Here is a 23,533-nt window from a genome sequence, read left to right as displayed (position 1 = left end):
TGGAGTCCAGAAACATCTGATGATGTGTACGAGAAGCAGCAGGAGATGGGCTAAGAATGGGGCTGGTCTTTCCTGATTGTGCTGCCTTAGTTTCCCTGAGGGGATGCAGCTCCAGGAGGGAGATTCTGGGTGACCTAGTTTCTGAGGACTGGGGACAAGAACAAGGCCTGGACCACGGGCATGGCTGGCCATCCTCCCATTGCCTCATACAGTTCTTGGGGTGCTGGCAGGGGCTTCTGAGTTCCAATTCTGACAGACTTGGGAGCTGAAGCAGTCTTCAGGGTGGATCACCTGTTGCCTTGCCCTCTGGGGTCTGTGGAAATGGGAGCCAGGAGTTATGGCACCAACTCTGTGGAGGGGGTGGGGCCCAGTACAGTCTGGCCCCTCCCTGAACCAGGACCTTAAATACCTGCCTGTGCCCAGGCACCAGAGCTGTTGTCAGACCAAGTCCTTGAAGTCTGTCTGGTACCACGGACACACTCCTATCCTGGATTTCAGAACCCTACCTGGGCCCAGATCGTGAGCCTCTCACACAATCTCATCCACATCTCAGGTGAGTCTGTGAGCTGGGCTGAGCCTGGGGCTGGATTAATGGGGTCTCTCTATTTGGACTTTGGTTTCCCCACGGAGTAGGAGAATGGCCGAGAGCCCAGCACACCACCCGGAGGAAACCTGGAGAACTCAGGGGGAGGTTGAGCCTTGGCACCAGCCAGAATTGGGCGGCATACCCTGCCAGGCCCCCGCACCAGGGAAAGAGAGGTGGCTGAGTGTGTGTGACTACAGGTCCACGCTCATTCGGGCTGTGTCGTGTCTGTCCCTTCCAGTCCACTCGCTCCGCTCAATGGGCAGGCCCCGGGCCCTACAAGCTGTGCTCTGGGCTCTGGGGGCGACTGCGGCAGTGGCGCTGCGCATTGGAGCCTTTAACATCCAGAGTTTTGGTGACAGCAAAGTGTCAGACTCCGACTGCTGCGACATCATCGCGCAAGTGAGGCCATGGATGTGGGTCAGGGCTGTCACTGGGCTCCGCCGGAGAAACTGCCGTGCATGACCCCACCTCTTTGGTCCCCTTCCCAGATCCTGGCTGGCTATGACGTCATGCTTGTACAAGAGGTGCGAGACCCGGACCTGAGCGCAGTCTCTGTGCTCATGGAGCAGATTAACAGGTGTGGTGGGCAGGGCCCAGAGTCGGGAGCTCTGGCTTGCATCCCAGGCCTCGGCGCGGTGTCTTGACCCAGGACTTGGCTTGTATCTCCGCAGCGTGTCCAGGCATGAGTACAGCTTCGTGAGCAGTGAGCCCCTGGGGCGGGACCAGTACAAGGAAATGTACCTGTTCATTTATAGGTGAGGGGCGGGGACGCGGCATGCTGGGTAGGAGGTGGCCGGCCCAGCGCACCCACCAGCCCTCTGCCTCCAGAAAGGATGCGGTGTCGATAGTAGACACGTACCAGTACCCGGACCCGGAAGACACCTTCAGTCGTGAACCTTTCGTGGTCAAATTCTCAGCCCCCAGCTCCGGTGAGGCCCCGCCCCACACAGACCCCGCCCCTCCTACAGGCCCTACCCTGCCTCTGACACCCAACCCTTCCAGCAGCTGCCAAGGAGTTTGTGCTAGTTCCACTGCACGCTTCGCCACACCACGCAGCAGCAGAGATCGACGCTCTCTACGACGTGTACCTGGACGTGTTCGACAAATGGGGCACCGACGTAAGCCCTGCGCCCACACAGTCTTGGGTTCCCGCAGCGCGCCCTGGGGTTGGCCATAGAGGGGTGGGCTTGGCTGGGCTGGCTCAAACTCCGATATTGCACAGGACATAATGTTCCTGGGAGACTTCAACGCAGACTGCAGCTATGTGCGGGAACAGGACTGGGCGGCCATTCGTCTGCGCAGCAGTGAGATCTTCAAGTGGCTCATCCCAGACAGTGCTGACACCACGGTGGGCAACTCAGACTGTGCCTACGATCGCATTGTTGTCTGCGGCGCCCGCCTGCGCAGGAGCCTGAAGGCCCAGTCAGCAGCTGTGCACAACTTCCAGGAGGTATTTGGCCTGGACCAAACTCAGGTGAGTGGTGAGCCCCATAAGGGAGGGGGTCCCCAGACTGCTGTGCACTGGACTGGCAAATGGGAGGAGACAGCTCCCTTCTGCCCAGGGCCAGGCTCAGCCTCAGTGCACATGGTGCTCCCTTCCCTAGTTTCTAGAAAAGGCCCCTAGAATCTGCTTTAGTTGAATGGAACAAGTCTGGGATGGCAGGTTAGGATGTTCTTTGTCTCTTCTGAGTGCCCCTACCCCACCTGCAGGCAGCAGCAGAGGTGGACAGCTCAGGCCTCACTGGCCTGCTTCTCTGATGCAGTGGTTTGTAGAATCTCAGTGGCCTCCATCCCAGGTGGGGGCAGTTCCCTAAGGTGAAGCCTTAGGGAGGACAGGCTGCCTAGCAGGGCCTCTGAGACTTGGCCCCCTTCCCTTTCAGGCCCTTGCCATCAGTGACCATTTTCCTGTGGAGGTGACTCTCAAATCCCACTGACAGCTCTGAGGACTGACCAGGGTATGCTGCCTGCAGAATGGCCACAAGAACAGCCCCACAAAGCTCCTTCAGGGTGGCTGGCCTACCCTCAGCAAGGCTGCAGGGCAGGGTCAACTGGGCCTGGACAGGGGGCTGTTGACATGTTAATGGGGCCACTCAGAGCTTGTTTCCCCACCTGTAAAATGGCCCACCACCACATACCTCACAGGGGTGTGAGGAACACCCGAGCACTGGGCATGGCTCTGCTCAATAAATGGGAGTGAGTTCTTGGCTAGGACAACAGGTTGGCTTGGAGGCCTCCGTGTCCTTTCTTACAACTGTCTTTCTGTGGCACAAACCTTGCTCTTACAGCTTAGTGAGTCCTTTATGGGTCAGGCACAATCTATCCTGTCCATTTCATGTCCTGCTGGGAACTACCATCTCCAGACCATTGTAAATGCTTTCAAGAACTTGTACTGAATGCAGTGGGGATCAGCACTCACACAGGAGTAGTGTTATCTTGTAAGGCCAACATCCCTCCTGTAGTCAGAATCCCTGGTCCTACAGAAATCCTCAGGCACTGGTCTGTGTCAGGGGTCCTGTCCATCCCTGCAGGGTGTCAGGTGTTAAGTCCTGCCCGTGGAACCTGCACACCTCCTGGTGGTACAGCCCTTCAGTGGTGTATCCTGGATAGGTTCCTTCTCAGGAGTCCTGGGCTGAGCAAGGACTCGTCTAGGGGGACAGTGGCCTGTGTCCCCGGTAAGCCCATCACCTGAGGATCAGGAACAAGCAGAACTGGGGTACACAGCATAACTGACAGGAGCCTGATGAGGTTTCTGGTTTTTGAAACATCTCCTTTGGCAGAATTTGGTAACTGTCCTGAATTGTATGGGAGAAAAAACCTGTGTCAAAGGTTTGAACAAGTTTTTCTTGACAAATCTTTCTAAGATAAGATCTAGGATCCTCACAACATAGAATTCCTCTCAAGTAATAATGCCTCCCTTGTCTCTCAAGTTCCTCCGATTTCTCTGAATTTTCCTAACTCCCTCCATCTAAATGAACAAATGTGGTGGCCAAAGGGTTTTTCTCTAACAGGTGTGTGTGGAGGGGTCTTGTGTGGATCAGCAGGGCCCCTGACTGCCAGCAATCAGGCAGCCCAGTAGCCAGGGAAGGGACAACCTGAGGACTATTCACAATTCTTTGGGAAAGAGACACTCAGTGGTAACCCTGCCAAGGTTGAGAATGGGTTCACTTGCCAGTTCATAATTCCCAAATCCAGACACTACCTGCCAACCCACCCTGCCCACCTGCCAGGCAGTAAAGGCACTCATGTGTGGTGGTGGTCCTTGGGATCCTGGCTACAAGAAACAGGGCCTTCTGGGAAGATCAGCAAAACAAAGAACTGAAAGGACTTTTAAATTAGAAAACACCTTGTTTGAATTTAAGCACCTTGGGACCAGAGGGCCCACCACCCACCCCAGAAGGGTGCATGTGCCTAAACCCTGTGTGGGCAGCCTAGCTATTAGCCTTTCTTTTTTCTTTCTTTTTTTTAATGTTATTTATTTTTTGAGAGGGGAAAGGAAGAAGAGAGGGAGAAAAACATCCATGTGTGAGAGACACATCTATTGGTTGCCTCTCGCATATCCCCAACTGGGGATCTGGCCTGCAACCCAGCCATGTTCCCTGACTGGGAATCAAACAGGCAGCCTTTTGGTTTGCAGGCTGGTGCTCAATCCACTGAGCCACACCAACCAGGGCTGTTAGCCTTTCTTTTGTCTGAGCTTTCCTAAGTACACTTGCAGGGACTTCTGGATGGAGTCCCTGGAGACAAAGCTGACAAAGTTCTGGATGTCTGAGTCACGCTGTTTCACCAAGTGGTCTGCTGTGGGCTTTCGCATCATGTTCTTGGTCAGCTGTCGAGCATGGTCTAAAGAAAAAGGGGTCCACATGTGAAAACTCACACTCTTGAGAAAGTGGCATCATTTCCAACCTTCCCAAGATAGAAATGGTGGTAGAAAACTTAGAAGATACAAGTAAGCAAAGAGAAGAAAATGAAAATCACCTATTTCTCACTGCCCACTGATTTCTTTTACAATAATACTGTAAAAATTCTTTTTAGGGAAGTGGGGAGGGGGAAAAGGTGAGAAAGAAGGGAAAGGGTCTAGTCAAGGAACATGTATAAATGACCCATGGACATGAACAACAGGGTGAGGATTGACTGGCGGTGGGAAGTGGAGAGCAACGGGGGGAAAATTGGGACAACTGTAATAGAACAAAAAGAAATAAATTATTTAAAAATTGCCCTTTTAACCTGTTATTTTCACTCAGCTATATTATCAAGAATATTTTCCAAGTTACTCAATATCCTCTTATAATTAATGGCTGCGTGGTATTTGGCCACTCATGGCCCATGAGCTAAAAACAATTTTTACATTTTTATATAGTATAGTTGAACAAAAAATTGAAGAAAGGATAACATATTGTGATATGTGAAAGTTTTATCAGAACACCAGCATGCTCATTAGTTCACGTATTCTCTGGCTGCCTTCGTGCCATGGTTGTGGCAGAGACTATGTAACCTACAAAGCCAGAACTACCTGGTTCTTTATAGATAGTCTGCCAATCCATATTCCTATATAACCACCCCTATTTCTGTAAATAGATATGTAGGCTGTTTCCAATTTCCAATTGTGTAGTGGGTTGAATAGTGGACCCCAAAAAGATATGTCAAAGTTCTAACCACCCCTCTAAAACCAGTGTGTGTGGCCTTATTTGGAAAAGGGTCTTGGCAGATGCAATTAAGATGAGGCCATCTTGGATTTAGGGTGGGCCCTAAATCTAATGGCAAGTGTCCTTCTAAGAGAAAGGAGGAGATCTGAGATAAGGGAGACCATTTTAAGATGGAATCAATGATTGGAGTGATGAGACCACAAGCCAAAGAATGCCTGGAGCCATTGGAAAGTGGGAGAGGAAAAAGGAGTCTCCCGAGTCTCTGGAGTGAACTTGGCTTTACCCACAACTTGATTTTGGACTCCTGGTCTCCACCCTGTGAGAGGATGCACCTCTGTTGTTTCATGCAGCCCCCATGCCACTTATGGTACTTTGTTGTAGTAGCCTCAGGACACTCCGTGTACATGTTCTCGACTTGCATAGGTGCATTTTTACATGAGAGCTTTCTGGTTTCAGCAGAGGAAAGGGAAAGGGAGGGAAGAAGGCTGTGCTTGCCCATCAGTACCCACAGCAGCTGTCCCTCCCTTTGCTCCTCACCTGGAATGGACATCCACTGGGCCATCACTGAGAGTGCTGTGCTCTGCACCTGGTCCTCAGGTACCACCTTGTCCACCATGCCCACCTGAAGGGCCTCTGCCGGCGGGAAGAGGGTCCCCAGCTGCAGGGCGCGCTCTGAGGCACGGTGCCCAATGGTGTTCACAAGGGTATCTTTGAACCTGGAACGAAGAAATCCACTTACCTGGGGCTGGGGGCTCCCAGGTAGGTTAGTTCATCCCTCAGCCAAGTGAAATATGGGTGCAGTCCCTGGCCTTACCAGAAGGGGGCAACAAGGCCCAGCAGGGTCTCATTCAGCCCAATGACGTATTTGGGGTTGTCAGCCAGGACCCGGTAGTCGCAGGTGAGGGAGATCATGCAGCCTCCAGCAGGGCAAGCTCCCTGCAGGGAAATAAGACCACTGGCCTCCGGGTGCTGCTATTGATGGTCCCAGTAGTATTCCAGAGAGCTAGGATTCTGAGGAACAGCCTGACAGTGGGTGAGCTCTCAAGAATGACAGAGCCCCGTCGCCCCTCCCTTCCATCAGGCTCAGGCCCTCCTTGCACCTTACTTGGGTTGTCACTGCACCTCTTCAGGGCACACCAGTTCTGGAACCTTAGCTCCAGCACCCTGCCTCAGCGACCTGTCCCTGCCTTCCCCAGGTCAGGCCAAAGTGATGTTTTTAAAATGGATCCAGTTCTCCACTCTTGCTCCCTGTACAGCTCTCTCACTGGGCCATGTCAACCACAGGCCCTTAGATCCTGGGCCCTGCCCCCATCCATGAGCAAGTTGACCCCTGTGGCCCCCACCTATTTGTAACCGTGTCATAGTGATCTGTAATGGCATGCTTACCTGTGCATGTCTAAGGGTCTCCTCAAGGCACCCTTCCCCTCTGAGGGCTTCCCAAGTGTAGGACCATGTCTGTACTCCCCTTTCCCCCCAACACCTTCCAAATAGTCAACAAGGCCCCTCGGGAGTGAAGACACTCACATTGATGGCAGCAATCAGCACCAGGTTGGACAGGTAGAGCCGCAGCCACAGCTCCTGTACGGCCTTCCAATATTCAGCATAGTGTGCTGGGTTCTTCCCGCACATTTCCATCAGGTCCAGGCCGGCTGAGAAGACCCCGGGGGAGTCCTGGGTGAGCGAGGGAGTCAGGGCCCCATCAGAGTCCACCTTCCAGGATGTGCCCCTAGGGCAGGGAGAACTCACAGATGCTCAAGGGGCAGCAAGGCTGAGGTAATGCTCAGACAGCAGGATGTGGCCCCCAGGAGCACAGAGCTGGGGCTCCAGGACTCAGCATCAACATCCCTCAGACTCAGTTCCTTCTATGTCCTGGGATGCTCTTCCCTTTCCAAGTTCAAACTGGAAGAGGCAGAACAGTCAGGGAGGATCAAGCGCTCCTTCGGGCTCTGTGCCCACCTATGTGGTATCCCAGGCAAAAAAACTCAAGAGGTATGGGAAAGACTTCTGACAGTCTGTTGGATCACATGTTGATTTACCTCCAAAGGTCAAGCAAACTGCGCACTGGTGCAGACAGGGAGGTGTGCCTGTCGGATTGGGAAAGGGGCAGTGACCAGTCAAGAAGACAGACCTCGCCATGACCAGTGTGGCTCGGTTGGGCATTGTGCCACAAAGCGAAAGGTCACTGATTCAATCCCCAGGGCACATGCCTGGGTTGCGGGTTCGGTTCCCAGTCAAAGTTTATAAGAGAAGCAACTGATCAATGTTTCTCTCCCTTTCTCCCTTCCACTCTCTCTCAAAATAAATAAAATCTTAAAAAACAACAAAAAAGAGAAGCCAGACCTCTGCCCTGGACTGTCAAGTGTGAGACAGAAGCCTGAGGAATGATCTTGAAGGCATGTGTGTTCTGTGCAGATGCCCCACGTCCTGAGACAGCTGCCAAGGTTGGGACGGGGGAGCAAACACAGAAGAGGAGCAACAGGCTGGAATAAAGGGCTGCGGGCACGGTGGTGCTTTCCAGCAGTAGGACCGAGTTCTGCGTGTTCAAAGGACTGTTGGCCAAGAACACAGACAGGGAAGGATGGCCCAGCAGCTGTCACTTGAAAACACCCACCCCTAGAGTTCCCATTTGGTTACAGCACCTCTGAGCAAAGGAAACCCTCCCATGGCTGGTGCCTGGGGCACCTGAGGCTGGCGTGACCACTCATTCGCTAACCAGAGCTGACAACGGCTACCATACTGCTTGCGAGAATGACAACCAGCCACTATCTGTGAGGAGCAGGCAGATAAAGTCACGCTCCATCTTCTCTACATCTGTATATTAAGCTATGAAGGCAAGTTGCAGTGCAAGGTGTCGTACACACATGCTGTGTGTGTGCAATACTTGGAGGCTGACCTTGTTTCCATGGAATGTGTTCTACTCATATAACTTAAAATGACCCAACAGAAAGATTTGTAATTGTTACAATAAGTCCACTGTTCCTCATGGGCCAGATACAGGGACCTGGAAACCAGTCGCTGGTTGTGGGGGAAGAGATGACAGCAGGGACAGAGTTGCTCTTGCTTTAGGGACATGGCAGGACTTGACATTTAGCTTTTCTGCCTTTTCCCTCATTCTTTTCCTACCATAATTCCCTGGCTCCCTCCCCCGACAAAATCCAATACATTTTATGAGCACAGATGTTGGGCAGTATAATAGCACTTGCCCACAGTCCTGCTTCAGGAAATCAAAGGCAAAGCACTATATTCTGGATGTGAGAGAATAAACCACAAGATTCTAACTGGGATGATCTCTGTGAGACAAACTAGAAGAGGTGTGGGGTAGCCTGTTTCTGTGATTTAGCAACACGTCCGTAGTGGGCCAAATTATGTCCCTGAAAAAGACAAGGTCAGATCCTCACCCCAGGATCTGTGAATGTGACCTTATTCAGAATACGGTACTTGCAGATGTGATCAAGATGAGATTATACTGGAGTACGGAGGCCCTATATCCTGTGACTGGTGTCATTCTAAGGAGAAGGAAAGGTATTTGGACACAGAGACACAGGGCAGATGTTTGTGAAAACGGAGTCTGGAGTGGTGGAGACAAGTATGGAACACCAGGAGCCCCAGAGCTGGAGGAGGACACACACGGTGGGTTCTCCCCTCTGGCCGGCAGAGGAGCCAGCCCTGACGACACCTTGTGGCCTCCAGAACTATGAGTATGCTTATTGTTTCACACCACCCTACTTGTGTGTTTTGTGATGGTGGTCACATGACACTGATGGCATCATTCCACACTCATCCGCTGAGGACCCACTGGGCAGGACTCATGCTACACACACAGCAGGCACTCAACACAGAACACAACACGAATACATTGGGGGGGGAGATTACACTGCAGTGGTGAGGATATGGGCTTTGGAGGGACAAATGCAAGTACCCAGGCGAGTGGCCTCGGTAAAATGATGTTTTTTCCTCCTCTTTCATTTTGATGATCGTATGTTTGGTGACACACAGTTCTCTCATTTTAAAGCACAGTAAAGAAAATGTTGCCCTGACCGGTGTGGTTCAGTTGGTTGGGTGTAAAGCAGGTCGCTGGTTTGATTCCCAGTTGGGGCACATGCCTTGGTTGTGGGTTCAGTGTCCAGTTGGGGCATGTAGGAGAGGCAACTGATTGATGTTTCTCTCACACATCAATGTTTCTCTCCCTCTCTCTAAAAATAAATAAATGAGTCCTGACTGGTTTGGCTCAGTGGGTTGGGCATCATCCCACAAACCAAAAGGTCGCAGGTTTGAGTTCCAGTCAGGGCACATGCCCAGGTTGCTGGCCAGGTCCTCATCTGGGGGCATGTACCAGAAATGATGTTTCTCAGTCACGCACATCCATGTTTCTCTTCCTCTCCCCTCTCTCTAAAAATAATTAAATAAAATCTTTTTAAAAAGAAATTAAAAAATAAGTAAATGCAATCTTAACAAAAGTGCCATGCTATGAAATGACATCTTTTAAAAAAACTTTTATTTTTATTTATTTTTAGAGAGAGGGGAAGGGAGGGAGAAAGAGAGGGAGAAAAACATTGATCATCTGCCTCTCGCATGACCTGAACTGGGGACCCAGCCCGCAACCCAGGCACGTGCCTTGACCGGGAACTGAACCGGTAACCCTTCGATTTGTAGGCTGGTACTCAATCCACTGAGTCACACCAGCCAGGGCTGAAATGACATCTTAAATGAAGTATTTTCAGAAATTATTCAGATTGAAAAGTTACCAGGCAGTTTTAGCATCTCCAGGAAGTTTTGCTACAATTGTCAAAAAGTTCCCTGGGATTCTGTCACCAGACCCTCAACAATCTACACCCATGAGTTTCAGTCCCTCCCTTGGAGAAACATAGCATAATCTCTCTTTCACAGGGTGGGGCCAGGCTTTGCTCTGCCAACCCTAGCTTCAAAGGACCCTCCAGGTATAGGCATCACACCCAGTCCCTGGGAGTTCCCTGCTGATCTCTGTCTCACACAGTGCTGCATTGCCCTGGGTCAGAGACAACCAGGCTACTCAGAGCTCTGACAACACCAGACCACCCCTGAGACAACCTGAGGAATAAGAAAGCAGATGCATGCCCACAGTGGATGCTCCAAACCTTGGCTGAAAGAGGCTGGTGGTCTGCTTCCTGCACCTTTACTGATGACAGGGTAAGACATCCCCATTGGTCTCTGTAATGTGGTGGGACATAACTTTGGGGGAAACTCATGATGTCTGTAGCTCCTAACTTGAAAGGTGACCCTAGTTCTCTTCCTAACACAACAAATGACTTGTTATGTTGGGTCCACACTTCACCTCCCCAGCCTGGTCTTATCCGTGTCCTCTCTTGTCACCTGTGGTGCCTGGCAGAGCAGGTGGGCCTGATATCTACTAGAGAGGGGCACCCAGTCCTGAGGGTTTGGGTGTTAAAACCAGCCCAGGCTCTGAGGACCACCCAAGGAAGGCACCTCAGGAATCCACTGCCCAGTTTGTACCGAGTCTTTCCTTCATGAATCAAGGCTTTCCCTGCAAAAATGTCACTGGCCCAGGACCACAAACCCTGAGTCTCTCACAGGCACCTGCATCCAGGGTTACCTAGTTATTCCACACCATGTGATGTGCAGGTCTCCGAGTTTGGACTTTGATCTGGTAACAGGTTCATACTTTGATCAGCGAACTCAGGGCCTTGGGGAGCTAACGGACACCCACCGAAGTTAAGATGATGCCTCGGAAGGTCTTGTCATTCTCCAGTTTCTCCAGGCTGATGACAAACTCTGTCAGCAACTCTAGGCTGAGGCTGTTCACTGGGGGGTTCTTCAACTTCATCACTGCGATCCCTAGTGTGAAAACGAAGAAAAAGCTCATACCCAGCTTTGGAAAAGTGCCTCCAGGCACTCTGTATCCTCAAATTGAGAAGTTACATGGTTTTTTTCAATTGAGGTGAGACTTGCATAACAAATTAACCATTTAAAGTGAACAACTCAGGCCCTGGCCGGGTGGCTCAGTTGGTTGAAGTGTTGGTCCCCACCCCCCACCTTCCCCCACCCCAAATGTTGCAGTTGGATCCCCAGTCAAAGCACATACCTAGGTTTCAAGTTTGATGTCTGGTCGGGGCGTGTATAGGAAGGCAAGCAATTGATGTTTCTCTCACATCAATGTTTCTCTTTCTCTTTCCCTTCCTCTTTCTCTGGAATCAATGACTATATCCTCAGGTGGTAATTAAAAAAGAAGTTCATCCTTGTTGTAACATGCATCAATGCCTCATTATTTAAAAAAAAAAATTTAATTTTAGAGGGAGAGGAAGGGAGAGAGAGGGAGCGTACTGCTGAGGCCTAAAAGGTCAACTGGGGGCATGGTCCCAGACATGATTCGAGAAGGGAAAAGCGCCAAAAGCTATTTATAAGCATCACCAAACAAGACTATACTGACCTTGAAAACCAGAATGGGGATGGGGGGTGGTTCTGTGTACTCTGGGAATCTGGCCAATTCCCAGGGGCCAAGGACCCACCAGGTGCTCCTTGTCACACAGAGAGCAGTTAAATTAGAATTCATATAATTATTTTTAGAAAATCTATATAAGCTGGGGGACGGGGCTCGGACCTCTGAAGCCTCACCCATGAAGTGGACACATGTCTGGGACCTGTGGTGTTTCCACCGAGGCTCTGAGACTCTGAAGAACTGCCACCCGCTTCCTGGAGTAGAGCTCTGTGACTTCGAATGCTCTGCTGGTAACGAATTCCCCCTGGCCTTTCCCTGCATCTTACTATTAATTTATACTCTTCTCCTAATAAAGCATTTTGTCCCCCTCTTTATCACTATCTAGAGTGTCTCTGCTTTCGTTTCGAATCCCTTTCAGCAGTGCTGCGCACTACAGGGAAACATTGTTGTGTGAGAGAAACACCAATTGGTTGCCTATCGTACATGCCCCAACCAGGGACTGAATTTACAACCTAGGTATGTGCCCTGACTGGGGAATGAACCAGCGACCTTTGCTTTGCAGGGATGACACCCAACTGTGCCACATTGGTCAGGGCTGCCTCATTCCTTTTTAAGGTCGAATAATGTCCAGTTGTACACTACATTTAGTTTATCCATTCATGTGCTGATGAACATGAGTTGGTTCCACCTCTTGGCTATTGTGAATAATGCTGTGAACGTTCATGTACAAATTTTTGTTGCTCTTTTTCTCCCAGACACAAGCCCACCATCTGCATGGGAATAGGAAATGGTCTTAGTTTCTTTAAAAATTTTTTTCTTAAATTTATTTATTTTTAGAGAGAGGGGAAGGGAGAAAGAGAGGAAGAGAAACATCAATGTGTGGCTGCCTCTTCCGCACCCCCAACTGGGGACCTGGCCCACAACCCAGGCATGTGCCCTGACTGGGAATCAAACCGGTGACGCTTTGGTTCACAGGCTGGCGCTCAATCCACTGAGCCACACCAGCCAGGGCTGAGCCCTTTTAAAATAATGTGTAAGAGATTCTTCCAAATCTGTTTTAGGAATTCGCCCTTTAAATTTGGAACATGAGTCTAAAATTAAACAATATATACAATACTCAGGACAAATATTAACCATTTTTCACAAGTTTGCTCATTATAGGTCTGTCTATTCTTCTGCTAAGTCCTTACACCCATTCTGACCAGGAGACCAAGTCTTCCTAAGTACCTGGGAGACACAAATAAAATAGGCACTGCTTAAAGAGGACTTGGGCCTTGTTGCTGTGGTTGATGCTGGAAGGGAAAGCTGGACCTGCACACTCCTTAAAATTCCTCTTTTGGGAAGGAACAGCAGCTCTCAAAGCCAAGTCCTTTCCTTTCTCTTTGCATTTCCCAGCTGGTGACTTTCTCAGCTAATTTATTCTGTTGGGGTGAAGGGGAGGTGCCACCCAAAGCCCTATTCCACAAAAAGGATTTAACAAAAAATAGGACTAAAGGGCCTGTGTTTCAAAAAATTATAAAATGTGGGAGATTTCCAGCCAAGAAAGAGGCATAGGTAGACATGCTGTGTCTCCCTCCACAACTAAGAAGGAATACAACTACCGCAAAACGAGAGACAACTGGAAGTACCAGAAAATCGAGCTGCATGGAAGTCCAGCAAACAAAGATATAAAGAAGAAATACTCATCCAGACAGGTAGGAGGGGCAGAGCCAGGGTGGAGAGGACACAGCGTGGTGGCAGCGGCAGCAAAACAGCAGCTGTGGCTGGCTGGCAGAAAGTGCTGTCACACATTTAAAAAAGTAGAGGTCAAGGAACTAGTATAAATGACCCATGGACATGGACAACAGGGTGGGGATTGACTGTGGGAGAGGGGAGAGGTGGGCGGGGCAGGGGAGAGCAATAGGGTAAAAATGGGACAACTGTAATAGAAAAACAATTTTTTAAAAATGGGGAAAAAAAAAGTAGGGAGGGACATCTGGGGAGCGCTCCCAGCACCAGACCAGACCACACAGCTCACGGTGGCAGGGCCAGGGAAAATAAAGCCTCATTGTTTCTGACTGTGAAAACCAGTGGAGGTTGGGGTGGAGGAAGAAACTTCCAGTCTCTCAGCAGTCTGTTTATGAGGCCTCCATGGTCCTAGAACACCCACAAACCCACTCACTCTGGAAATCACAGCCAGGGCAACAGCGAGAGAGATGCCAGTCCCATTCAGAAGTGGGAGAAGTGCCTTGAAAAGGGGTGAGTGCTAAGCAAGTGGCATTGTTCCCTCTCAGACCCCTCCCCCACATAAAGTGCTACAACTGCGGTGAAACTGGTCGCCTTGTTCTGAGGAATACCTAAGGCTCCGCCCCTTACAATTTAACAGGTGTGACAGCTCTACCTAAGACACAGGCAAAGACAGGAGGCAGTCAAGTTGAGGAGACAGAGAGGTATGGCCTCCCAAAAGGGAACAGCTCAAAGTTCCAGTAGGAGAACTAAGCAATGAGGAGACAGCCAACCTAACAGAGGCAGAGTTCAAAACAGTGGTGACAACGATGCTCAGAGACTTGACAGATATACTTGAGTATGGCAAACGCAAAAGGGAAGAAGTGAAGGCTATGTGAAGCAAAACGAAGAAAAATCCACATGAAATCAATGGTGAAGGGAAGGAAACTGGAGTTCAAACCAATGATTTGGAACATAGGAAGAAATAAATAGTCAACCAGTACAGAATGTAGAAACAAGAATTGAAAAAAAATGAGGAGAGGCTTAGGAACCTCTGGGACAACTTTAAATGTGCCAACATCTGAACCATAGGGATGCCAGAAGGAGAAGAGGAAGAGCAAGAAATTGAAAACTTAGGTGAAAAAATAACGAAGGAAAACTTTTCTAATTTGGTGAAGGAAACAGACATACAAGTCTAGGAAGCAAAGAAAGTCCCAAACAAGCTAGACCCAAAGAGGGCCACTCCAAGACACAGCACAATGAAAATGCCAACGGTTAAAGATAAAGAGAGAATCTTAAAAGCAGCAAGAGAGAAGAGAGTTACCTACAAAGGGGTAAGACTATAAGATTATCAGCTGATTTCTCAAAAGAAACTTAGCAGGCAAGAAGGGACTGGAAAGAAGTTTCAAAGTGATGAGAAGCAAGGCCCTACAACCAAGATTACTCTATCCAGCAAAGCTATCATTTAGAATGGAAGGGCAGATAAAGTGCTTCCCAGACAAGGTAAAGCTAAAGGAGTTCATCATCACCAACCCCTTATTATATGAAATGTTAAAGGGACTTACTTAAGAAAAAAAGGATCAAAATTATGAACATTAAAATAACAAACTCACAACTATCAACAATAGAACGTAAGAAAATAAAAACAAAAACAAACTAAGCAAACAACCAGAATAGGAACAGAATCACAGGTATGGGGATCACTTGGAGGGTTATCAGCTGGGAGGGGGTGGGGTTGCTGGAGGGAAGGCAGGTACTGGGTAGAGGGGAGCAAAGGGAAAAGAAATGGGACAACTATAACAGCATAATCAATAAAATATACTTAAAAAATTATAAAATGTGTTTGCAAGTTTAAGAATTTTTAGCTGCCTAATACAGAGTTAGGATATGGTCTTTTCAATTGTTAAAAAGGTCAAGGATTAAAAATAAGTTAGGCTAAAATGGTTATTTCTAAATAAGTATAAAAGGTGTATAAAAATTATAAAAATACAGAAGGCCAGTTTTAAACCTAAAAAAAAACCCCTCAATTCTTGGATACAGTTATTCTTTACTTACTTTTTTATCTTGTGGGGACTTAGTTTGATCTTTGACATTTTGTGTACACTGAAATCCTGTCTCTGCAGACTGGGGCTTCATGCCATGGTGCCAGTTGGCATACTGGTTGGGGTGAAAAACTGTCTCTGCTGTTTGGGCTTTTGTAGCCCAGAGGTCATCTGTGGGACCAGCTGGTGTTTTATTTGGTGTAAGACTAAATTCTCATGCTAGTCTTAATCTTCCTGCCTTTTTTTAAGAAACTCTGTTTTTGCTTTAGATTTTATTTCTTTTTAAAAGAAAAGGTTTGTAAGAATTAAAACGTCAAAGAAGATGAAAAAATTGTATAATTTTAGTAGTAAGAGGAATAAGGCACAGAAACGCAATTTTGGTAAATATCGGAAGAATAAAGATTTTCCTTTTTACTTTACGTTTTCCTCCCTACCTAATCCCTTCAAAATTTGGCATTTTTAATAAGTAATGACATACAGTTTCTTTGCATAAAACCAGTAATACCAGTTTCAAATTATGGTTTTAATAACCAAGACTTTGACTAAAATGTCATGCCGAAAGGAGCACGCCTAGACTCTGGCTGTCAACAGAAAGCCTTGAGAAATCAAGATTGAGTTTCAAAACTAACAAAAGCCCACTGGAGAAATGGCCTAGCACCTCATTTGGTCTTGTGGTTCATGCCAGTCTTTCCAGATAAGAAACGAAGGTTGCTCTCCTAAAAGATGGCAAAAAGGAACCTTAAGACACTTTGAAAACCTCAAGGACTTGAGAGAAACAAATACTGCAGACAAAGTCGGATGGCAGGTATGTGGCTTGGCTTCTATGCTCTAAAGGGCTGACTGAAGCTCAGTCTAAAAATTCCTTATATAAGTACCAACAAAACAGATTTAAAAAGCTTATGTGATTAATTGCTATTCTTGTTACATTTATACGAATAATAAAACAAATAAAAAACTGACAATCCTTTTAATGACAATAAGGATAATCTTTAAAAAAAAATCAAGTTTTGAAAAAAGATCACAATACTATATTGTGAATATTGGACTCGTAATACAACTGTCTTCAAAATTTTGTTTTCACGTGAAAGCTAAATTGCTTTCTGAATACAAATGTTACCTCAGCACCTGATCACATGACCAGAAATGTTCAATTTACAGGGTGTGTGCCTATGACCTAATTACCTGGCTGCTTTTTTACACAATATAGACCTCACTTAAAAAGACCATCTGAGCACTGCAAGAATGCTGGATAAATGCCTTGAAGTTTACAGGGATGTATTTTTTTTTTTTTAGCAAATATGATTTGTATGTCTGGCCAGTAGTTAAGCAAACTCTGTGGGATGTTGGGGAAATATTTTCTTTCTTTCCTTTTATTTTTTGTGGGGTGGGGATAGGGGAGGGCATTGAAGTTCTACAGTTCTGGAATAGTTGGTGATACATAGTTCACTTGGCTTCGGTTACATATTGTACTTGAACAAGTGGAGAATCCACGAGTGTCATTCAAAGAAAAGTTACAGAATTGTGAGAAACACTGGGACACAGGACTTAAGCAGTAGATGAGGCATTGTTTCTTCACAGGTCCGCAGAGCTGGACACACAGCCATATCAGGGACGTGCGCAGGCGGAAGCAGACAAGTAAACTGGTTTTATACTAAAGTGAGTAGCTCCTCCCCCCTCTTCTCCCTTCTATCCTCGTTTCTCCATTTGCTGAATACTCTGGAGTTACAATCTAACCCGATTAGCTAAATTAACTGAGGGTGATAATTAACTCAGGGTAATCTGGTTATAGGTCTCTCTCCAACTCTCCCTTTAAGTTTCCCTAACTTGTCTGCTGGGCTGTCTAGCTACATTTTCCCATTTCCCTGTGTTTGGTGATGAATATCTTCCCCCTTGGATCTCAGAGGCATTTGTGCTGAGCTTCGGAATGTGCCTTCCTGACTTGTAAATGTGCTAATACTGTTAACTCTGGCTTGGAGACCCCCTAATTCAAGATTTAATTACATTTGTCCTTTGCTGCTAATTATTTCCTACCGGTTTGACAGTCACCAGTTTCTGTGTCCCTTAAAGAACGATCAATTGGCTTTAGATGTTAACATGGAAAAATACTCCTGTGTCCATCTTCTAATGTAATTGTATAAGTGGGAGCAAAAATATATTCTGCTTTTCAACTGTAGGTGCTCCAGACTAGCTCTCTTTAACTAACACTAAATGTGCTGTTTTCTTTATTTTTCATCAAACATCTAAAGAGAACCTCTGTACCTTTTTGTAAATTCTCTTTTATTTCTCAGAAATATCTAAAAGGGGAAGAAAAAATTCCATGAAAACTGTAAAACTTCTTATGTTTTTAGCCAGTGAGAAGGTAATAAACTTTGCCAATAGGGAATTTAAAAAGCCCATCTGTGTCACCACCTCCTAAAACGAGACTCAACAGTTTGGCTGAACTAAATGGTTAATAAAATATGGGGCCGTCTATCAATTTCGCTTAAAACTGCTTTCCTTTTCTGTTGTAATGGTTCAGACAAAAAAGGCCCACAATTCTTCAGAAGGGAAAATCTTAGAATATTCCCCTCAGCTTAATTTAAGTTAAATATAGTGGACAAAAGGGCTTCAAACAGGTGTGACACACCTTACACACCTTCCTCCAAGGAAGCCACTCCTTTCTTAATCTTGGACATTATAAAATTACTCCCTACCTATCTTATGGTTCTAAATACGCCTTCCAACCTTCTTGTCGAGTTTGTCACCTCTAAAATACAAAGGTGCCAACCTATCCAATAATGTCATTCTTTGGATATCAAACACGTCATTTCCCCAAAACAGCCAACTAACCTAAACTTCACAATTTCCTCCTCCCTTGTGTGAAGGCTTCCCTTTATTCCCGAACCCCCTTTTTTTGTTCTCTAGACCCGGGGATAGGTAGGACCTTGGCCAACAAAAATTAACTACAGAAAAATAAAACCTCTGCCTTTGTAAAATTACAAAACTCCAGCAGTGTTAAAATGGGGAACTGATATGGAGGGATCTGATCAGATCACTGGGGAGGAGTGAGGGAGGGGCTGTAGGAGGAGGTTGCCCAAGGCAGTGGTAAACAAGCTAGCAAGCTGACAAATCTTCCTACCCATCCAGGAGATAGGGCAGGGGGAGGTACAGATCTGCCAGTCTAGGATGGTATTAGCTGAGAAGCTGGATGTCTCCAGAATGCATGGAATTATGGGCTGGAAGATTTACACAGAAGGAGGGCAAAGACTAGCTATCTTTCTCTTCCTCAGAGATGCCTGGATAATCATACCACAGCTGCCTGCATTTTGCATTTCCCAAGGGACAGTATTTTAAATGGGAGAAGAACTCCAGGCACAGCCTAGGACTCTGGCCTGGCAGAGGGTGGCAGGGTTATTTTTCCTTGTGTGTGTTCGAGGGGATGGGCTCTGAGGGAGAAGCCTGCCATTTGTCCAAATTGTGTAGTTTTGTATCTTTTTTCTCTCCATTTTTTTATTGTTGTTCTATTACAGTTGTCCCATCTTTGCCCCATTGCTCTCCCTTGCACCGCCCACCTCCCCCTTCTCTCAGTCAATCCCCATCCTGTTGTCTGTGTTCATTGGTCATTTATATTAGTTCCTTGTAGCTTTGTATCTTATGTTTAGTTTATAAACTAATCTTATAGAAATAAGATAATTAAAACTAACAGGAAAAATGGTAGGAAAACTCAAGAGCTAAGGATTTTAGCTTTAGTTAATAGGCTTAAATAATTAGTGCAAGTAAAACACTATATGCATAATTCAAGAGTTAAAAGATTTTAGCCTTAGTTAATAGGTTTAAGTGACTAATGCACATGAAAAGCTGTAATTCCAAAACTATGTAGCTTTTGCTCTGTCTGGGCAGCTCAGTTGATTAGAGCATCATCCTGATACAGCAGGATTGTGGGTTTGAGCCCCTATTAGGGCACATGCAAGAATCAATCAATGAATGCATAAATAAATGGAACAAAAAAATCGATGTTTTCTCTATCCCCCCAACCAATTAACAAAAATTAATTTTTAAAAAAGACTTCTTACTTTTTTCTCCAAATCTCTGCCTCCAAAATTTTGCCTAGAGGGTGCACGGGCAACAGGACCCTACTTGCTATTTGGTAACCAGCTGATTTCTCAAAAGAAACTTTGCAGGCTAGGAGGGATTGGGAAGAAATACTCAAAGTGATGAAAAGCAAGAACAAGCACCAAGATTACTCTACCCAGCAACATCATCATTTAGACTCGAAGGACAGATTAAAGAGCTTCCCAGGCAGGAAAAAAACTAAAGGAATTCACTACCAAACCAGTATCATATAAAATGTTAGCCCTGGCTGGTGTGGTTCAGTAGATTGAACACAGGCCTGCAAACCAAAAGGTTGCCAGTTCAATTCTCCATCAGGGCACATGCCTGGGTTGCGGGCCATGTCCCCAGCTGGGGGCATATGAGAGGCAATCAATTTATGGATGCATCTATTGCACAACAATCTGTTTCTCTCTCTTTCTTTCTCCTTCCTTTCCCCTCTCTATAAAAATAAGAAAATAAAATCTTAAAAAAAAAAAGTTAAAGGGTCTCTTTAAGAAGTAGATAAAAAATACAAACAATAAAATGACATATCTATCAACAATTGATAAAAAACAAAATAAACAAGTAAAACTAATCAGATACAGATAATGTTTTGTTGATTGCCAGATGGGAGGAGGTGGGGAGGACGGGTGAAAAAGGTGAGGGGATTACAAAGTACAAATAGGTAGTTACAGAATAGCCATGGGGATTTCAAGTATAGCACAGGGAACAGAGTAGTCAAAGAACATATATGAATTACCCATGGACAAGGACAACGGCATGGGGATTGCCTGAGGGAGTGGGGGGACTGTGCAGAAGGTGGAAAGGGGGAAAAAACTGGGACAACTTAACAGCATAAACAATAAAAATAAATAAAAAAAACCAAAAAAACAAAAAAAATTTCCAGAAGTTTGGAAGGAAGGTGACTCTGGATTTTAGTGGAGCCTAGTGGGGCAGAACTGAGGACACTCGGGGAAAGGTTAAGAGGCTGAAGGCTAACATGAGTCAACAAAAAGTAATTTGCCTGAACTTGGATACCGAGATAATTAACAACACCCCTGGCACAGGGTGAGTACTAAAATGAATGCTAGTTGAACAGAATCTAAAATTAGCTTCAGTAATAGCCTTAAATAAAAAAAATTTTAAAGCACTTTTATTCCATTACTTCATCCAAGCATCAAAATTCCTGAATGATACCTGGTCCTGACAGTTAAGGCAGAACCAGATCTGCCTTTCTGACCCCAAACTTGACTTTCTACCAAGCCAATGAAGCTAGCAAGTTCTTCTGTGATGGGGTGGGGAAGCACTTGATAAAAAATTTATCTCAACAATACTTTTTTAAAACTTACTTGTTCACATAACATAAAATTTACCTTTTTTTTATTGATTGATTTTAGGGAGAGAGAGAGAGAGAGAGAGAGAGAGAGAGAGAAACATATCGATTTGTTGTTCCACTTATTTATGTGTTCATTGGTTGGTTCTTGTATGTGATCGAATTGGCAACCTTCGCATATCAGGATGACGCTCTTGAGATACTCTGACAAAGCTTAAACCACTTTTTAAGTGTAAGATCCAGTGGTGTTAAGTATATACTCACAATGCTGTGCAGTCATTACCCCCATCCATTCCAATACTTTTATATGTATTTTTTTGTTTTTTTAAAAAGTATATTTTATTATGTTACAATAGTTCCAATTAAATGTATTTTTGTACATATATATTCAAATCTGTCACAGAAATGATCCTTTTAGAAACTCAGGTTTATGTTCCACTTGGAGTTAGGCCTAACTTGATGCTAGCCCCCCATCACTTAGCTCAGGCAGCCCTAACCCAGAATGGGGCTAAACAAGAAAACCGAACCAAGGAACATGGTGCCCTGACACTGTTCCAGGCATGGGCAACAGTGTGGAACCTGTGTGTATTTGAGGGTAGAGGAGGATGGCTTCCCACAATGCACATCAGGGCACCGCCTTGAAAGCCTGAGGCCTTACAGCTGGGAGGTCCATGGGACAGCAAGTCCTAAAATCCAAAACTTTGCCCATTTCTTACCCCGAGCTTTCTCAGCACCCAGCTCTGGAGTGCTTTCTGGTAGAGAAAGCACAGGTTTCTCTTTGAAAAGTGCCCTTTCTACATTTTCTATCCCCTTTGGAAAGTTTTAAGAGGTGTTTTGATGGGTGGAGGCGGTGGTGGTTCTAGGAGTGATTCCACTTGTGGCTCCTGGTTTTAATTAGTAAAGTCTCTGCTGGGTTCTGTGCCACGCTGGAGTATTAAGAAAAATTAAAATATTTTATTCTAAAAATACTTCCAATTATTTTCAATTTTCAACTTAATAGCTGAAAGGGGCACAGCCCCCAAACTTTTAAAACATTCTTATCTTCATAATGAACGAAGGGGAAAAACCCATTTAAACTTAACACCTAGATTGATGACCCTTAAGCTCTAAACTCAACAGAAACTTAGTTTAAAGATTTTACTTATTTTTTAGAGACATGGGAAGGGAGAGATGGAAACAGCGATCAGTTGCCTCTCCCACGCGCCCCAGCAGGGGGCGTAAGCGGCAACCCAGGCATGTGTCCTGGCCGGGAAGAGTGCCCGAGACCTTTCGTTTTGTAGTCCCCCGGCCCAACCAACTAGGCCACACCGGTCAAAGCAACAGAAACTGACTTTAAAACTGGGTTTTTTCTCGTTGCCTTCAGAAATTCAATAGCTTTCACATGAAGCTGGAGTCCAGGTCTAGGGAATAAAAATACAACGAACTGCATTATAGAGCATGCTCTGTTGCCAGTACTGCGAGGCATTCAATTTCGTCTTTCTTAGCCCATGGCGGTGGGCACAGGCAGGGAACTGGTTCAGGAGGTTCGGTAACCCTGGCCAGGCGTCAGCACCTTCCTTCGCCAAACCTCCGAATCCGAGGCCGACGCACGGAGTGGAGAAGCCTGGCGTGCGGGATGCCGGTGGTCCAGAGCTCGAGGGCACAGAGGACGGCTTACCTGCGGCCGGGTCCGGTTCCACCAGCACCCGCTGGCCCCCGAAGCGTCGTGCGCCTACACCACCGCTGGCCGCTGACTCCGTCCGCCCGAGGGCCGCGCCCGGGAGCCAGGCCCCTGCGAACAGCAGCGTGGGGTCTGTTAGTTTGCTGCCCCTGTCCGTTCCCAGACTACCAACCCCTGCCCCCAGTCCGCCCGTCAGAGGTCACGCACACTGGCGGAGCAAAGCGCGCGCCCGGCCGCACATTCCTGCCGTCAGCGCCATCTTGACCCGACCGGTCGAGGCCGCGGCACTAGGGTGTGGCCTCGTTGCCGGGGCGGAGTCCGGCCACGCCCCCTGCCTCAGTAGTACCTCCGCTCGCTAGCCACTGCCCGCCCCACCTCCCACCTCCCACCGTCCACCGTCAGTCCGGACGCAAATCCTCAGGCCGCTCCTCTTGTAGGCTGGAGCAGCCCCGCCCTGCTTAGAAATGGGCTTCACTGAGGACACCGGGGCTACAGGGTGGAGGGTTGCAGGGCCTGCCCGTAGACCCTGCTCGGGACAGAGGGGCGCTCCACCCCTCCACCCACACCGGTGCCCAAGGGAGGCCCGTACGCTCCCCATGCTTTCCAACATGACGGAAGGTCGAGTTACCCAGGCAGGAAGGAGTGTTGAAGCTGGGAGTGATTGCACGGAAATCATGATCCCGATTTGTGAGTTTAAGGGGGGGTAATACGTGACTTGGGAAACCTTGGCAAGCTCACACCAGGGCTGTTTCTCAAACTGCTATCCCCAATGGAAAGGATGCTGGAGGAAACGCAGATGGGGGCCAAATGCTCCCTTACATGTGAGCTCTGCGTCCCGCCTCTGGCGGGAAAACGTAATTGAGGCTGGTAGTTAACCACAGGGGTAGGGTTCAGCATAGCCAGGTGACTAAACGGAACAGAACATGTCTTCCCCGAAAGCCCAGCGGGTCGGCACACTTGCTGCAGACAGCAAGGCAGTCATTACTAACAGGACCACAGTTGCTACCCCCACAAGGGAAGGGAGAAACGGTGGGTGTTTTCATTTGCTCCATCCGACTTGG

At 47.1% G+C, this 23,533-nt stretch overlaps 2 protein-coding genes across 5 annotated transcripts; one reads left to right on the top strand and one right to left on the bottom strand.

The window, feature by feature from the left end:
- The first annotated feature begins 295 nt into the window (after positions 1 to 295).
- DNASE1L2 (deoxyribonuclease 1 like 2) lies at positions 296 to 4,799 on the top strand. Of its 4 annotated transcripts, XM_090277217.1 has the most exons (8): positions 841 to 985; positions 1,075 to 1,163; positions 1,258 to 1,341; positions 1,415 to 1,515; positions 1,589 to 1,704; positions 1,809 to 2,060; positions 2,297 to 2,382; positions 2,467 to 2,526. In XM_090277217.1, exons 1-7 carry the CDS (start codon positions 842 to 844, stop codon positions 2,342 to 2,344), a joined length of 834 nt encoding a protein of 277 aa, XP_090133343.1. In that variant the 5' UTR covers position 841; the 3' UTR covers positions 2,345 to 2,382; positions 2,467 to 2,526. The 4 variants fall into 4 exon arrangements, with proteins under 4 accessions (XP_090133344.1, XP_090133343.1, XP_090133341.1 ...); XM_090277218.1 differs by lacking the exons at positions 841 to 985; positions 2,297 to 2,382 and adding an exon at positions 296 to 553 and having other exon boundaries at positions 2,467 to 4,799; XM_090277215.1 differs by lacking the exon at positions 2,297 to 2,382 and having other exon boundaries at positions 1,592 to 1,704; positions 2,467 to 4,799.
- Positions 4,106 to 22,762, bottom strand: ECI1 (enoyl-CoA delta isomerase 1). The gene is made up of 7 exons (XM_090277213.1): positions 22,680 to 22,762; positions 22,470 to 22,583; positions 10,934 to 11,061; positions 6,754 to 6,900; positions 6,044 to 6,165; positions 5,767 to 5,945; positions 4,106 to 4,426 (listed from the first exon to the last, which is right to left on the bottom strand). The coding sequence occupies exons 1-7, from the start codon at positions 22,729 to 22,731 to the stop codon at positions 4,260 to 4,262; spliced, it is 909 nt and encodes a 302-aa protein (XP_090133339.1). The 5' UTR covers positions 22,732 to 22,762; the 3' UTR covers positions 4,106 to 4,259.
- Positions 22,763 to 23,533: the final 771 nt, after the last annotated feature.

Source organism: Furipterus horrens, unplaced genomic scaffold (assembly GCF_987537825.1).
Source record: "Furipterus horrens unplaced genomic scaffold, mFurHor1.1.pri manual_scaffold_5, whole genome shotgun sequence".
Taxonomy (NCBI): domain Eukaryota; kingdom Metazoa; phylum Chordata; class Mammalia; order Chiroptera; family Furipteridae; genus Furipterus; species Furipterus horrens.
This window is presented reverse-complemented; position numbering and strand designations above follow the sequence as displayed.

Coding starts and splice junctions, on each gene's coding strand:
- ECI1 (XM_090277213.1), bottom strand. CDS start 22,731: ATGGCGCTGACGGCAGGAATGTGCGGCCGGGCGCGCGCTTTGCTCCGC. Junction 6,166..6,753: donor TGCTGATTGCTGCCATCAAT/GTGAGTGTCTTC, acceptor ATTTCCCTGCAG/GGAGCTTGCCCTGCTGGAGG. Junction 4,427..5,766: donor CCAGTGGATGTCCATTCCAG/GTGAGGAGCAAA, acceptor CTTTTTCTTTAG/ACCATGCTCGACAGCTGACC.
- DNASE1L2 (XM_090277214.1), top strand. CDS start 842: ATGGGCAGGCCCCGGGCCCTACAAGCTGTGCTCTGGGCTCTGGGGGCG. Junction 1,516..1,588: donor ATTCTCAGCCCCCAGCTCCG/GTGAGGCCCCGC, acceptor CAACCCTTCCAG/CAGCTGCCAAGGAGTTTGTG. Junction 2,061..2,466: donor TTGGCCTGGACCAAACTCAG/GTGAGTGGTGAG, acceptor CTTCCCTTTCAG/GCCCTTGCCATCAGTGACCA.